This window comes from Coffea eugenioides, chromosome 4 (assembly GCF_003713205.1).
Source record: "Coffea eugenioides isolate CCC68of chromosome 4, Ceug_1.0, whole genome shotgun sequence".
Classification (NCBI taxonomy): Eukaryota; Viridiplantae; Streptophyta; class Magnoliopsida; order Gentianales; family Rubiaceae; genus Coffea; species Coffea eugenioides.
In genome coordinates, this window is record NC_040038.1 from 6,104,262 (window position 1) to 6,119,055 (window position 14,794).

The window sequence follows — 14,794 nt, forward strand, 5'->3', positions numbered from 1 at the left end:
ATAACACACTCTTCACCTATCGGTCACACTCCATAATAATAAAAAGTAATTAAGGTAAAAATACAAGAAAAGAAAGAAAAATAAGAAAAATTTACGATAATTAAATGCACCTATACTCCATATGAGTTACACCAATTCTAAGAAGGAATAATTAAATGCACTCATGCTCCATATGAGTTACATCAATTCTAAAAATGGAAAATGAAATAAATTATAACTTAATTTGACAAATTGAAGTATTAATTTATTAACTAATAGTCACCTAATCTAATCCTGAGGACCTAATTGAAATTGCCTAAAGCAAAGACAAGGGGATAAATCTCGAAAGTCCTACAACCTGTGGGTAAAATTACAAAGTATAGGAAAATTGGGAGACTAAGGGGCGCCGATAGTGGTAGAATTGGCACCCAAATTCTATTTATTTTTCATTTTTTTGTTCTTTTTTTAGAGGCTTGCCATAAAGCCCAACATTCTAATCATGTGATAAAGATTTGAACTTCATTTCAAAATCAATTTCATTTGTTTTAGACGAATTTTTATTAGGTGCAATTGGAGCTTAAATTTTACTTTTGTGTGAGAAATTTTAAGTAAGATAAAGTACATAGTAATTTATTGGTAAAAAAAAATGTACATAGTAATTTGAGTATGCGAGTCCATTCTCCAAAAGAGTTAGGGGGCGTTTGGTTCGCAGCTTGGAATCGGATTCGGATTTGGAATCGGATATCCTGGGTTTGGAATGAGACCTTTCATTCCAATACATCTGTTTGGTTCAAGTATCTGAAATGGGTATCATTACTATACTTGATGTTTGGTTCGTTGGTTCTTTCGGAATGGAATCTAATAAATTTCCAATTTTAACCTTACCTGTAAAATTGACAATAAACCTTGTCTTAGAGTTTCAAAAGAAAAATTACATAAATCTTATTAATAATCTTGTCATATGTTGGGGAGAGTTATGCAGGTTTTTGTATTTTTAAGGGTAAACAACAAAAAATCCCCCTGTGGTTAAGCAATCATACATAAAAACCCCCTGTGGTTTCATATCATACCAGTCGATACCCCGTGGTTTGAATTAACCTGAAAAGTGGACGAAAATCGTCAAAACAGACGGAGCTGAGTGAATAGACGAAAATAAGGGGGAAACCCGCAAGCGGGTTTCAGGCAGGCTATTTAACAAATTACTTAAAAAAAAAAAAATTTTACATGCAAGCTGCGTTGAGTTGCACATGCCCATCGGAGGGCCCTAGGATGCCCAGCAAACCTCCCCTCTCATCCTCACCCTTCAGGTGAGGGTTTGAGAGTATGTGTTTGATATAAATAGAACAGAAACGCAGCTTTTAGTCATTTTACATAAGGGGGAAACCCGCAAGCGGGTTTCAGGCTATTTAACAAATTTATAATATTCCACGGTCTGCACTTCTAATCTTGCACCAATATGAAGTAGGTGGGTTTCAAGTGATAACTCAACTCACAAAATCAATGGTTTGAGTAACGCCTAAATTCCAATTCGATTTGCGAGTGGGGAACCTTTGGTGATATGATGCAGATCCGTACTTCATCCTATTGATACAAATCTGATGCTTATTGGTTTTGGATTCTTTTGCATTTTTTGGGTTGCATTTGAGATCAGCATTCAAGAAGATGATGGAATAAACTATGATTTTCATTTTGACCCCACAAAGTCAATAGCGGAAGACAAAACAAAAAAGAGCCAGAACCCACAAAAAAGAAGCACTAAAGCTCAAGAATCATGAAGATCTGCTAACTGCTAATATCAGAAGAGAAAACAAAATAAGAAAAGTGTGCAGATTTGCCGGACCGTACAGAAAGCATAGTACGTACTGCTCCCAAGAGCAAAAAATCTAAAGAAACTAGAGATACAAACCTTTTAAGGAGCAATCTACAAGGGAAATGGAAGATTGAGAATCAGCAGAAGAAGATCCACTATTGCACAAATTATTCTTGTTTATGGACTTGGAGAATAGAGAACTTGGAACAAGAAAACAAACAGAAGAAAACTTGCGTACCTCTCTAGTAGCACAGATGTGGTTTTCATTCGTTTTTTTTCTTCTTCCCACGGCAAAAGCTCCAGCTTGTCGTGTTTTTAAGGGGTAATTAGGGCAGAGAATTGGGGAGAGAAAGGCGACGGAAATAATGAAAAAGAGAGGAAGAAGAGGGACCGGGAATAAGATTTGGGTTTTGGACAAAACCCACGAACTTAGTCAGGAATGGAGAAATGACATATTTTTAGATATCATTCCAATATTTCAATTCCAATACCAGTAAACCAAACATGAGTTATGGGGTTTATTCCATAACCCCATTCCGATACCCTCTTACCAAACGCCCCCTTAATTTTTTTTTCGAAAGTTAATTTAGTTAGTTAATTTTCTTTTTTTACCATTTTTATGAGGCTTTCCCGTAGCCCGAGCCCAGGAGCCCTAAAACCTTTCACACCCGACCTCTATCGCTGCAATCCAAGGCCGTCGCTCGGCCCCCCGACCACCATCCACCGCCGTGGCTCTTCTCCTTCCGGCCGACGCGATTTTAACATTGACAGGAGAACTTAAAGAAGCTCATTCAGCTCTCTGCCTTCCATCAAAACCATGCAGTTCGCTATCTGAGGTAACTTTTCTTTGCCTTTAAAATTTAATTTTTTTACTTATTTCTTTTACTATTCGTACATATTTGTATATGTATCTACATTTTTTATCACACAGTCGGGACGTTATTTTTAGGTATTAAATTGGATATTTGGATTGTTATTGTGGTCTATTTCGGTTTTTTTCTTTGGTTATTGGTGTTACTTTAGGAGTGGGATTGAGATTGTCAAAGTATCTAGCTTTTAATTTTTAAAGGTTCGATTTTTATGCCTTAAAAATTGCTAGTAAATCTGTAGAAACAATGGAGTAAAATTGGTATAAGGATTAAAAGTTCACGTTGCAAGGAGGAGAAATGTACACAAGCTTAGTTTTGAAATAGTACTCCTTTTGGTTGAGCATAGAATATCTTTCCGATGCAGTGATTTTATCTTCCCAATCAAGGTCAAGAACAGATCTTTTCTGGACAATGTATATTCATGGATTTGATGAAGTAGATTTTTGGACATGTAGGCTTTATTGTCTAGTTTTTGAATATGATAACTTGTGACTTGTTCTTTGTCCAATAGCATATGCTGTAAAATTGAAAGACCAACTTTTTCCTCTAAGTTTATCCTGGTTCTTTGTAGACCAGGACCAGATGGAGGTCAATCACATTGCAATGGTCACCCCATACTGGTTGATAATTCACATTGTAATTGCTGTTGTCATCAACAGGATGGTACCACAGTTTCAAATTGAAGATTTGCAGGCGTAGAAATAGTCATCTAAGAACAGCATTTTGAAATTATTGGGAAAATGAACTTCATATTCTAAAATTTTACTATACTATTAACTGCAAAGACATCCTTTTTCGTCCTGGTTTCCCTTGTTTCTGTTGGTGTACTTCTTCTTGTCTTTTATTATTGCTTTTAGTCTGTGTGATTTTACTCTAAACAGCCTGTTTATGGGTGTGTGGTTGCAAAAGTATTACATACAGCTAAAGGATTCGTTGAGTTGATGCCAGCAAATTGTGAAGTATTGGCTTTAATTCAGTTGGGTTGAATTTTAGTATTTAATTAGTGTAGAACTTCTATCTTGATATCCTTCACATTTGATGATGTACACATACTGGTGGTTTTTTCTCTTTGATGTCAGTTTTTTTGGTTAAATTTGGTTGATTGTTCCCCAGAAAACTTCAACTTTTACAGTGTTGAAATGTATGCAATTGGGGTTAATTTCTTTCTATTTGGTTCAACTTGTACAGTTTCAAGAGCTTTTTTATGTTGACTAATTTTCTTTGTGGAACTTGTTATCAATGTCGTTTAGTTCAGCAGAAAGGTGTTTAATGGGGATTTTGGATTCATGGGAATGTAGACAGGAGATTCTTTTGTCGACATTATGGCTATGTGAATTTAGACCTTTCTAAGCCCCAGCACTGAGGGAACCTTGTTCTGGACTCTACTCAACATGGCTTGTTCTGTATTATCTGGGTGTTTCGTAGGAGAAAAAAAAAGAAGACACTTGTTTTTGTTTTGTGTATGCAATAGTTGGTTGCTTCAATTGGATCATATGGATGTTTCCTCTTCCCCTTATCAATCTTCATTTTATTTGTATTGTTTTTAGTTATGTGCCTTTTTATTTAGCCTTTTGGATCTCTCTAACTGATGGCTATCTTCTCGTGAAGAAATGTTATTGGTGGATAAGTGCCATATAAACTCTGAACACAAGATGGTCTCGGATACTCTGCAAATTAATCATCATCTAACAAATGGAGAAGCTGAGAACAACCTTCACAGACAAAGCGAAAAGACTTTATGTCAACCCCTGAATGGAAGTTTAGGAGAGGTTAGTTCTTTGGGATTTGGTGCTAATCGTACCCATACAGATGAAGAATCTGTGGACATCTTGGAAGTCACTACAAGAGATTCAGCAGCTACTTCCAATTCCAACTCCCATCTAGATGTAATAGCTGTATGTGAAACAGTGGGACTCTACCTTCACAAGTTCTCTTCAAAGTCGATTTATGTTCTCATTGCTTGCTTAATCAACTCATCTGGTTTTTCTGATAATTTTTTCTTTATGTGATCTACTGCAGAAAACTGGAAAAAGGCAGAATGATATGACTTTGGAAGACATTTATAATAAAGAGTATAATTTTGACGATGATGATGATGATAGTGACTGGGATCCGTTGGAGAAGAACATCGAAGTTTTAAAATGGTTTTGTGTCAACTGTACAATGGTTAACTTTGATGATGTCGTACACTGTGATGTATGCTTCAGCTGCTAACATTGTTAAACATGTTTTCATCCTTATTCCCATTTCTATTTCTTTGAGAAATGTATATGTGTTAATGTTTTCTCAAGTTGGGGTTCAAAGTAGCTTCTGCTTTTGATTCAACGTGGCATTTTCTGTGCAGGTATGTGGAGAACATAGAGAATCTGGAATTCTTAGGCATGGGTTTCATGCCTCTCCGTTTTTGCCTGAGCAAAGTCTTGATCCAAACGGATCAGAATTAATTGAAAGTTCCAAAGGTTATTCTCTGGATCTTCTGCTTGATGTTTATTTCTATCCTTAACCTCCTGAGTAGTTTAGGATTTTCTATTACCTTGTCTTGATAATTTGTGTTCTTGTGAGTCAAATATGGGTTTTGTGACCTTGTTTTTGTTATCTCACTACATATACTAATACTTGCAATAGCATTCCTACTTTGTTAATAGGATTTGATGATTGTCTTGTTTTAGCATAAGAGTTACATTAATTTCACAAATTTCTTGTCAATATAGGATCATGTTCACAGAATGTTGCTCCAAACAACTCCACTGTAGTAGGATTTGATGAGAGGATGCTGCTGCATGCAGAAGTACAGTTCATTTACCTTGCAATCATTTTGATTTTTATGCCTTTTTTTTTAATTTGAAAAATAACTTTATGCCTTTTCATTCCTTTTCCTCTTACCTTGTAATCTTCAAGAACTTGTTTATTCTCCAGTCTAAGGATCATGTCAGTGGATGTGACGTAAAGTTTCTCTCCCAACTGTATGCTCTTTTTGCGGTGTCTGACATATATGTTTGTTTCTTTCTTTCTTTATTTGAAAGGTTGAAATGAAGCCTCATCCGCATCCAGAAAGACCAGATCGTCTTCGGGCTATTGCTGCCAGCCTTGCTACTGCAGGTTCATAAATTTTGTAATACAAATTATTGAATGTTTTATTGTTGAAAATGTGGAATTTGCTCAAATCTTCACTGATTTGGAGTACTGAATTTTACAATTCATGTTAGTTCTCTCAATAAAGTTCCATTATTTTAGGTATATTTCCTGGAAGATGTCATCCAATTTTAGCTAGAGAGATTACACGAGAGGAACTTCTAATGGTAATACATTTAGACAAAACTCCCTGTGTCATTTTTGCTATTACATGGGTTTTTCTTTGGGGCAAATTCCTCATACATCCCCTGTGGTTAAGGTTTATAAGATACACCCCTTGTGGTTCAAAAATGTCCAATTACAACCCTTGTGCTTTGAATTTAGGTGAAAACTTATAGAAATGGAGTTCACTAATGGAAATTTCACATACGCACTCCAATAGTGCAACCGGTTACTTGATTCTGATTATGTGAGGACTTAATAATATTTTTCTGCAACAAATACCTCCAAATCAACGTTTGCAATCTAAAAAAAACTTTAAATTATCACTATTGGAAATGTTCACTTGGTGCATTTTCAAAAGAAAAATCTTACTGAGGTTTGATATTACTAGAAACAAGTAATCATTTGCAATATAGGATTGTGTATGGTTAAGTTTTAACTAGTAGAGTCCATTTCATTTTGTTTTCGACTTAAATCCAAAGGACATGGGGTGTAAGTGGACATTTTTAAACCACAAGAGTGTATCTTAAAAATCGGTTAACTACAGGGGGTGTATGTGGAATTTACCCCCCTTTTTTTCTTTTTTGGCCCATGGAAGAATCAAGCCAAGTATTTGGAATTTGATGGTCATGGCCAATCCATGAACTTTGGTTAAAATCTTTGTGGAAGGTTACCTATGAACTGGCATTCTGATAACAGCAGTTGCCTGTGTCTGTAGTTGCATAATCTTGAACATTAAAAGCGAGGGAAATAATAACTTTTTTCATTTAATTGTTTTAAAATTTTCTTTAACGGTATTATAGTTGCTAATTTTGTCCCTTTTGGAGGTTTTAGATCCACTCTCCAGAGAACATTGAGGCTGTGGAGCTCACAAGCCGTATGCTTGCCAGGTTTGTTGATTTTTTTTTTTTTTAAGTTCTTCTCTTCTTTCCCAGATCTACTTCTCTCTTCTTTCTTGTATGCATTCAACCATGGGCTGGTTCACGTCTATATTAAGCCTAAGTGGGTTTATGAAGGTGTTGCATTTTTACTTTCTTTTTACTGGGTTGGACCTTGCAGTTACTTCACTCCTGATACATATGCAAACGAACATTCAGCTCGTGCTGCCAGACTAGCAGCAGGTTTATGTGCTGATCTGGCTTCTACTATATTCTCAGGGCGTGCAAAAAATGGTTTTGCTCTGGTAAGGACATCTAGCATTTATTGGGAATGTTTTATGAACTTAACAAATCTGACAGGAAAATATTATGAGCACACACTCTCTCTCTCTGTGTCTCTCTCAATCTCTCTCATGATCGCAGGTTCGGCCTCCTGGTCATCATGCTGGTGTGAAACAGGCAATGGGGTTCTGCCTTCACAATAATGCAGCAATTGCTGCATCAGCAGCCCAAGCTGCAGGAGCTAAGAAGGTCTTAATTGTTGACTGGGTAAGGGCAGTTGTATTTGAATTCATACTGCACTGTTGAACTATTAATAAGCCTTGAATGGTCATTACTGCAGTTCTGTCATAAATTGGAAATACAATTGCTATGATTTACTGAACCCTCATTCTCTTTTGTATCACACAGGATGTACATCACGGAAATGGCACTCAAGAGATATTTGATCAGAGCAAATCGGTCAGTCCTCCTTGGATTACATGAGATTCTACACTTTTTTATGCTTCATGTTGAGGCCAGATAAAGTTTCAAAATTATCATTTATGGACTCCATCTGGCATCTTACTCCATTTTGTACTTGTTGCCTTATTTTATTGGGTTTTGATAATTGGTTTTCATGGGTTCGAGGCCTAAAAGGAAGCTTACTCGTTTCTTATTTGATGGGTGTTTGAGGTCCTAAGGCTTTTACTCTCTATGTAGGTTTTGTATGTGTCCCTGCATAGACACGAGGGTGGAAAGTTCTATCCTGGCACTGGAGCTGCTGATGAGGTATTTGATTCCCTGTGTGTTTGGTTTTGTCTCTCATTCTCCATTTGCAGTAATTGTTGAATTGCCAGTAATTGTATGAAATAAATACCCTCTTTTGTAGGTTGGTACCATGGGTGCAGAAGGATATTGTGTCAATATTCCTTGGAGTCGCCGGGGAGTTGGCGATAAAGACTATATTTATGCATTTCAACATATTGTGATTCCTATAGGTTGATAACCTGATTCTTTGTCTCTCACCTTAAAATAGACCGTATATGGCATATTAATGTAACTCTTAAGAAGTTTTTGTTTGCATTTTTTATCAATTGGTTAGTGGACTAGGTATTCTTGATCAAGATGATTAAAACTTGAAATTATACTGCCTAGCAGCTTTTCTGAGACAGTTGTCTCTATGTTCTTACCATTACAGCATAAATTAGGTGGATATTTGTTCGAGTAAGCTTCTCTTTAGATTTGATAAGGGTTCAAGGAACCATTTCACTTTAGTTAGCATCTGTTTATATGTTATTTTCATTAACCACACTCGTACAAAAGTAAAATGTCCAGAGAAGTTAATATATTGTACCATGTTTTTGGATGTCTAATACCAATTAGGATTATGTTGAATTGTGAATCAAAGTTTTTCTGAACTTGTTTTTGCCTCCACTTCTTTCCTTGGCTTCTCTTTGGTTTGGCTCATTGTTGCCACATTATGCAATTGGGATGTAATTGTGCCTTTTCCTCTTCTTATCAGTTTGCACACATTTATCTTGTTGTACATTTTATTCATTTTTTTTGCCATTATTAACTTCCTTAAATCGTCTAATATTCCGTGAAATACACTTTATTGCAGCGTCTGAGTTTGCCCCAGATTTTACTATCATTTCTGCAGGATTTGATGCTGCAAGGGGTGATCCCCTTGGATGTTGTGATGTAAGAAATATTCTCTTGGCAAAATTATCTGTTTTGTTTTACCCTTCATAATCAATTACTTTTTTTGGCTACTGCAACAATAGATATTTGCTGATTGGTGGGCCACATTAAAATTTGCTATTAGTCCATTCTCTACCGAATCTTATCTGTTCAGAATCATCAAAATAGCAGGGATACTCCAATATGCTAAATTAGCATGCATTTAAGCTGGCCAGTCAAACTCTGAGAATATAAGAAACTGGCGGTGTTTAAAATAAGAAAAAAAGTGTCTCACAGTGATAGTGTTTCAATTGAGATCATCTTTCTGTGCATTAGCTTCAAGCTGATAGCTTTGATCTTTGTATCATATTTTAGATATTGAAGTTTAGTTGAACTGGTTGCTTTTCTCTGTAGACAAATTTTGTTGAATAAGGCAAGTTGTATAGGAGACCTTCACTCTTTTGCTGAAACTACTCTACATTGCCTCCCCTATTTTTGGGACAGCTCAAACTTGTTAATCATTTTCCCATCTTCCCCTGTGTTTCATTTCTCCTAAAAATAGGTGGCTTCAGAATCATTCATCTTAATCAGGATTTATTTTGTTTGTTGTTCAACATCTTGTACTAGTTGACCTGCTAAAAGTTGCTGAAATTTGGCATATGATGTTGCTGCAAAGTTTTTTCATTGAGACAAAAAGATGAAGGTTCTTCTGTCTCTCACTTTCTTTATACTAAGCTCAATGGAGATTCCTGCTGTGTTATGATACTTCACTAAATCCTCCTTCCACATAAGTTTTATTTTACCATTTCTGGAAAAGGAAAGAATTCATAATTTATTTATGTTTAATATTTTTATGCCAAATACTCTAATTGAGAGTGGTGTTGCAAAAGCTTGGCTGCTTGATTGCCTTTTTGGTTTTGCATATGCTACTATAATACATGCTGCAATTATAGTCGAGGAATCCAAGAAAGGATAGGATATTGCTTCTGTAGGCTAAGATTCATCATTTCACTGGATTGTATTGTTTCATCTTCTTAGGTGACTCCTGCTGGCTTTGCACAGATGACAGAAATGCTGACTGCTCTTTCTGGTGGAAAGTTACTTGTTATCCTTGAGGGCGGGTTGGTTTTTATACGTTCATGGGTTCGTGTCTTTTTTTTCACGTATTTGAATGTCATGATTGATCTTGAACACTTGTAACTTTTACAGCTATAATCTTCGTTCAATATCATGCTCTGCTACTGCAGTTATTAAGGTAAATTATCTTATTGTTGGTACTGGTTCAACTAAGTTAATCGTTATGCTTTTAACTTTGCCGCTGGATATGATCCCACATTCTACTTTTGGTATAATCCATCTACACCTTAACTGGGTGTTTGGAGTTGTCTTTGTAGATACATGTCAGGTTGGAGAAATTAACACCTAGGTACATCATGCTGGAATAGCATTGAATGTACAGTTTTCAGGCAAATAATTTATCATTATCATCTAGGTTATTAATGACACTAAGAAAAAGATGTAGTTCATGCTTGTATTTGTTTAATTTTATATGCGAGCTCATTTGTCTGATAGTGGTGAACAAGATGGTTGGACCATTGAGCTTTCAGCTTCAGCTGCGGAAATATTCTTCCCAGATATTTTTCTTAAATTTTCTAATACGTTACTTGCTTCCTGTTTTGAGTGTCTTTAGTTTCTTCAAACGTTGCAGGTCTTGCTTGGTGAAAGTCCAGCGTGCAACTTGGATGATATTGTTCCTTCCAAGTCTGGGTTGCGAACCATTTTTGAAGTTTTAAAAATTCAGACAAAATATTGGCCTGCACTAGAGTCAACCTTTTCGAAATTGCAGTTACGATGGGGAATTTATGCTTTTCAGGACACAGGTTAGTGTGTTTGTTGCCTGAGATCTTGGAACAGCCTTCCGGTTTTAGATCTGTTTTCATGTGTGGTTGTATTCTTGCACTTTTCTTTTGGGATACATTGGTTCTAATGTTAAGTAATTTAAAACCAATATAAGAGAAGGTGGATAATTAGAGCATTCGGGCATGGAATAGGGAATTAGGATCTCAGTGGCTTGCAATGTGTCCTCTTCACAGGGTGAAGTCTTCTTTTTGATCAATTTCTTTTTGATCAATATCAATGTATCTGTTGTCCCCCTGGTTCTCTTCTACATATTATAGTGGTACCATTGGTCCTGCTACAAAGACACTTCTACCAAATGATCCAAGGTGCACGTGCATAAAAGCAGTAATAGAGAGATGACACGTCTAATTCTGCTAAACTATTTGTACCCAAAAGAAAAGACGTTTAGTAGATGATCAACAGTAAAAACTGAGAAAGGGAGAGAGATGCTGCTAATGCAAAAATACCTGTTCTTTTCTCCAGTGAAATAATTAAATGACAGAGATTGGTGCAGGGATATATTTTGAAACAAGGTCTAGTTGTGAATCAGATTTGTGTATCTAAGACGGTGACTTGCTGGTATTCAATCTCGTGTTTTGTGTGGATGTTTGGTCCGTCATTTCAATGGCTTGTCCTTGGCATTTTTCACAGGGAAGCAGGTAAAAAGGAGACGAAAGGCAGTGGTGCCTGTTTGGTGGAGATGGGGGCGAAAGAGGTTATTCTATCGTGTGCTGTCCAAGCAGCTTCAATTTAAAGTGAAATAGGTGCCAAGTGTACATGTGTTTCGTAGTCTGACCTGTCTTTGTAACTTCTTCAGTACCTAAATTAGGGTTGTGCAGTTTTGTGGAAATGGATTCCTAGTAATGCAAATTATGTTGAATTTTACCGCTCTCTCTCTCGCTCCCTCCTACATACGTGCTTGCTCTAATCCGTCTCATATATCAACCTTTATGACAATGCCATTTGGTAGATTATAAGATCAGCACACTTCTATTTCTTTCTACTAATGCAGGCAAATTCGTACTGCTTATGTTCAAATAATTCATCTCAAATATTTTGATAGCAAAAGAAGTCAGTGTTGTAACAATGTAAAGCGAGTGAATGAAATTTATTGCTAGCTTTATGGTTACTAGCTATCGAGAATGAAAGCTCAGTTGTCAAAGATCTTCGTGAATTGCAGAACTGGTATCGCTCATTATGCCACTCATTTTCTTTATCTTTCTTCTGTGGGACATTAGTATTTTGAGGCTTTTTTCCCCTCTAATTTATGAATTAGGTGTAAGAAAAAGCTGCATTAGATTTTTGGGTAGAAGATTTCTGGCTTCTTGTTGGAAGATGCAAATGGGCATAGGCCAGCATGGTGTCGATGTGCATTTTCTTGGGTTTGGGAAGTTTTATTTCACGTCTTAGGATTTTGCTACACCTGGATCCTCGGGTCAACTAACAAACTTCTATAGTATTTCGAAGAGAAAATTTAAAAGCTGTTTGAGAGGAAGGGGAGTGTGTCGGTGACTGAGGAGGTGATTTTTGGTGGGTAACTAGACCGACCTGAATCAGTCCTCTCTCGAATGAGGTGAGGTGACTTTACTTCTCCGAAGTGGATGGCGGGGCTTCTCCCCTGGGATCACTCCGACGATCAAGTTAGTATGAGAACGAGAGAAAAGCAATTGTATATGTGAATGAACAGTATGCTTACTTGTTAGGTGTACATGAGGGGCATTTATAGAGCGGGAGTGGATGGCAGGACAGAGGGCTCATGCTAGTGGGACCCATGTTCTGCCATTACGGCTCTGCTCCTTGTCAGGAGGTCTGACTCTGACACTGTAGCCGCTTGGGCAGGGTGACGGGGAGTCCTACGTAGTAGCCATTAAGAGTATCAGTGCTTTTCAGATAAAGCACTGGTCCCTGATGATGTCAGGTGGCTTGACATCATCAGCGTGCAGCCGAGGTCGAAGTCTGAGGTGCAGGGATCATCTAGGCAGTAGACCAGGGGCTTGCCCGAGATCAGGGGCCATATTCAGCACGAGACCGTGCTCGTGTGAGGGAGGAAGTGAGATCACCTCGGCATTCCCATGAAGGCCGAGGTGAGCACCCTCAATAAGCCCCCCAAGCCTCGGAAGCTCCGAGTTCTGGAGGTACCGAGGCTTCCTTGTACCGAGGTCGTACAGGGTCGGAGGCCCGACACTGTTCCTGACGATTCGTGGGTGCGACACGTAGGCCGGTCAGTTGATAGGACGTGGTGAGCAGAGTGGTCACGTCGTGAGGTAGTGGGACGTTTCGTGCAGAGTGTCAGTCGAAAGGACGGGTCATTAATGAAGAGAGAGGATGTCTTTCGAATTTAAACGTGGACGTCTTTTCGCATTCTTGCCGCCTTTTCGGATTCTCCCCGGATCCCTATAAATAGGGGGTCCTTTTCACCGCATGGCCCATCACTTTATCTTTCAGCCTCAGACTTGCAAAATCCGTGAGCGTCGCCGAGGTCAGTGAGTCCTGCCAGCCGAAATCTCAGCCGAAGTCATCCACTTCGTCAGATTCCGTAGTCAACAGTAAGTATTTTTCTTTTCATCTCATCATTCACACATGGCCAAAACAGCTAAAACCCACAAGGAAACCTTGAAACCGAGCTATCAGGCCGAGGAGGGGTCGGACCCATTGGAAGAAGCGATTTCGTCCAGCTCTGCGGGGTCGGCACCTACTGATGTGGGGGAATCAGCTGAGGAGGAAGTGGCCGGGACAGCATCGGGGTCAGAGTCATCAGAGATGAGCGAGGGCAGTTCCGATGTCGAATACGATACCGACCTCGGAACTGCAATGCCCCATGACGAGGGAGTGCTGGAGCCGGTTGCCCCAAGGAACGCTGTCAACCTTGACTTTGGCAAGATGCCGATGTTTAGGAGCCGCGTGGGAAGAGACAGGGCCGGGAAGGTGATAAGAAAATATCCCTTCAGGCCGGGGTATCTCATCACATTGTCCGGACCGAACGATTCGGCCGAGAAGCCCCCCATGGGCACTGTGGCCATCTATCTTCAACAGTTGGAGGCCGGGCTGAGGATGCCGCCGTCAAGGTTCTTCCGGGACGTGCTCCGTCACTTCGGCGTAAGGATCACTCAGCTCGTCCCAAACGCGGTCCGCATCCTAGTAGATTTCGAGATGCTGTGCCGACATCAAGAGGTAACCCCCACTGTGGATCTCTTCCGCCGATGCTATACCCTCATGGCGCACGGGACGGATAAGGGATGGTTCTACATCTGTAACTGGAACAACACCATCCCGAAGCTGGTGATTGGGGCTCCCACCTCGATAAAGAACTGGAAACGGGACTTCATCTTCGTCCCAGCCAGGGACTTCCCTTGGGGATTTTGGTGGAGGCCCATTAAATCGAAGGCCGACCCTTCCGCGGGGGACCACGAGGAGGAGTCCTTCCAGAAGTTGATGGGGTCGGGACTTCGGATATTTAGTTGGGACTACCCCGAAGCCGTGCTGGTCGACGGGGGAATGAGCCGAGCTTTACTGCCCCCTAACAAGCCTTCCTTCTTTTCCACTAAACTTGAGAAACCTTGTAATTTTTCTTTCATGGCTTTCCTTTTACCTCGGCTATAGCACATAATAATATTTGTTTCTTGTGCAGCGACCAAATTGTCAGACATCATCACCTCGGGATCAGCCGAGGTGGCAAAGAGATCGAAAAGGAAGAACTCGGGCGAGACATCGGCGCCTCCGCCCAAAAAGAAGTCGCAAGGGCAGTCTTCCAAGATTTCGGTGGAGAAGAGCACCCCCACCAAGGCAGCCCAAAGCAGCTCGGCCACCGCAGCTACGGGTTCCACCTCTTCTGTGCCAGAAGGGGTGCCACTAGGAGTGACCACGGCACTCCCGCCTCCTCATGGCAGAGGTAAACAATTAAAGGCTCCGGTCAATGCGGTGACGGGGTCTTCACTATGGAACCGCTTCCATAGCCCCCCAGTGTTTCCCGGAGAAGAGAAGTCCCACTCAGGCGAGCATTGGTGTCCGGAGTGGACGCTGAAGGTCAACGACAGGTGCAGCAATCCACGGGTTGCACAAGATTTGGTGATGCAATCAAGCTTGCCGAGGGACGTGGAGTTCACCAGGAAGCTGTCCCCGACCGA

General features: G+C 39.5%; 1 protein-coding gene across 1 annotated transcript; it reads left to right on the forward strand.

The window, feature by feature from the left end:
* Positions 1–2,424: 2,424 nt before the first annotated feature.
* On the forward strand, positions 2,425–11,562 carry LOC113768683 (histone deacetylase 15). Its single transcript, XM_027313136.1, has 18 exons — positions 2,425–2,625; positions 4,267–4,553; positions 4,678–4,854; positions 5,003–5,117; positions 5,370–5,446; positions 5,682–5,757; positions 5,893–5,957; positions 6,787–6,842; positions 7,012–7,135; positions 7,254–7,379; positions 7,521–7,571; positions 7,812–7,880; positions 7,981–8,089; positions 8,713–8,792; positions 9,810–9,892; positions 9,981–10,026; positions 10,480–10,651; positions 11,322–11,562. The coding sequence occupies exons 2-18, from the start codon at positions 4,269–4,271 to the stop codon at positions 11,432–11,434; spliced, it is 1,824 nt and encodes a 607-aa protein (XP_027168937.1). The 5' UTR covers positions 2,425–2,625; positions 4,267–4,268; the 3' UTR covers positions 11,435–11,562.
* The last annotated feature ends 3,232 nt before the right edge of the window (positions 11,563–14,794 follow it).

Coding starts and splice junctions, on each gene's coding strand:
- LOC113768683 (XM_027313136.1), top strand. CDS start 4,269: ATGTTATTGGTGGATAAGTGCCATATAAACTCTGAACACAAGATGGTC. Junction 5,447..5,681: donor GGATGCTGCTGCATGCAGAA/GTACAGTTCATT, acceptor TTTATTTGAAAG/GTTGAAATGAAGCCTCATCC. Junction 7,881..7,980: donor GCACTGGAGCTGCTGATGAG/GTATTTGATTCC, acceptor CCTCTTTTGTAG/GTTGGTACCATGGGTGCAGA.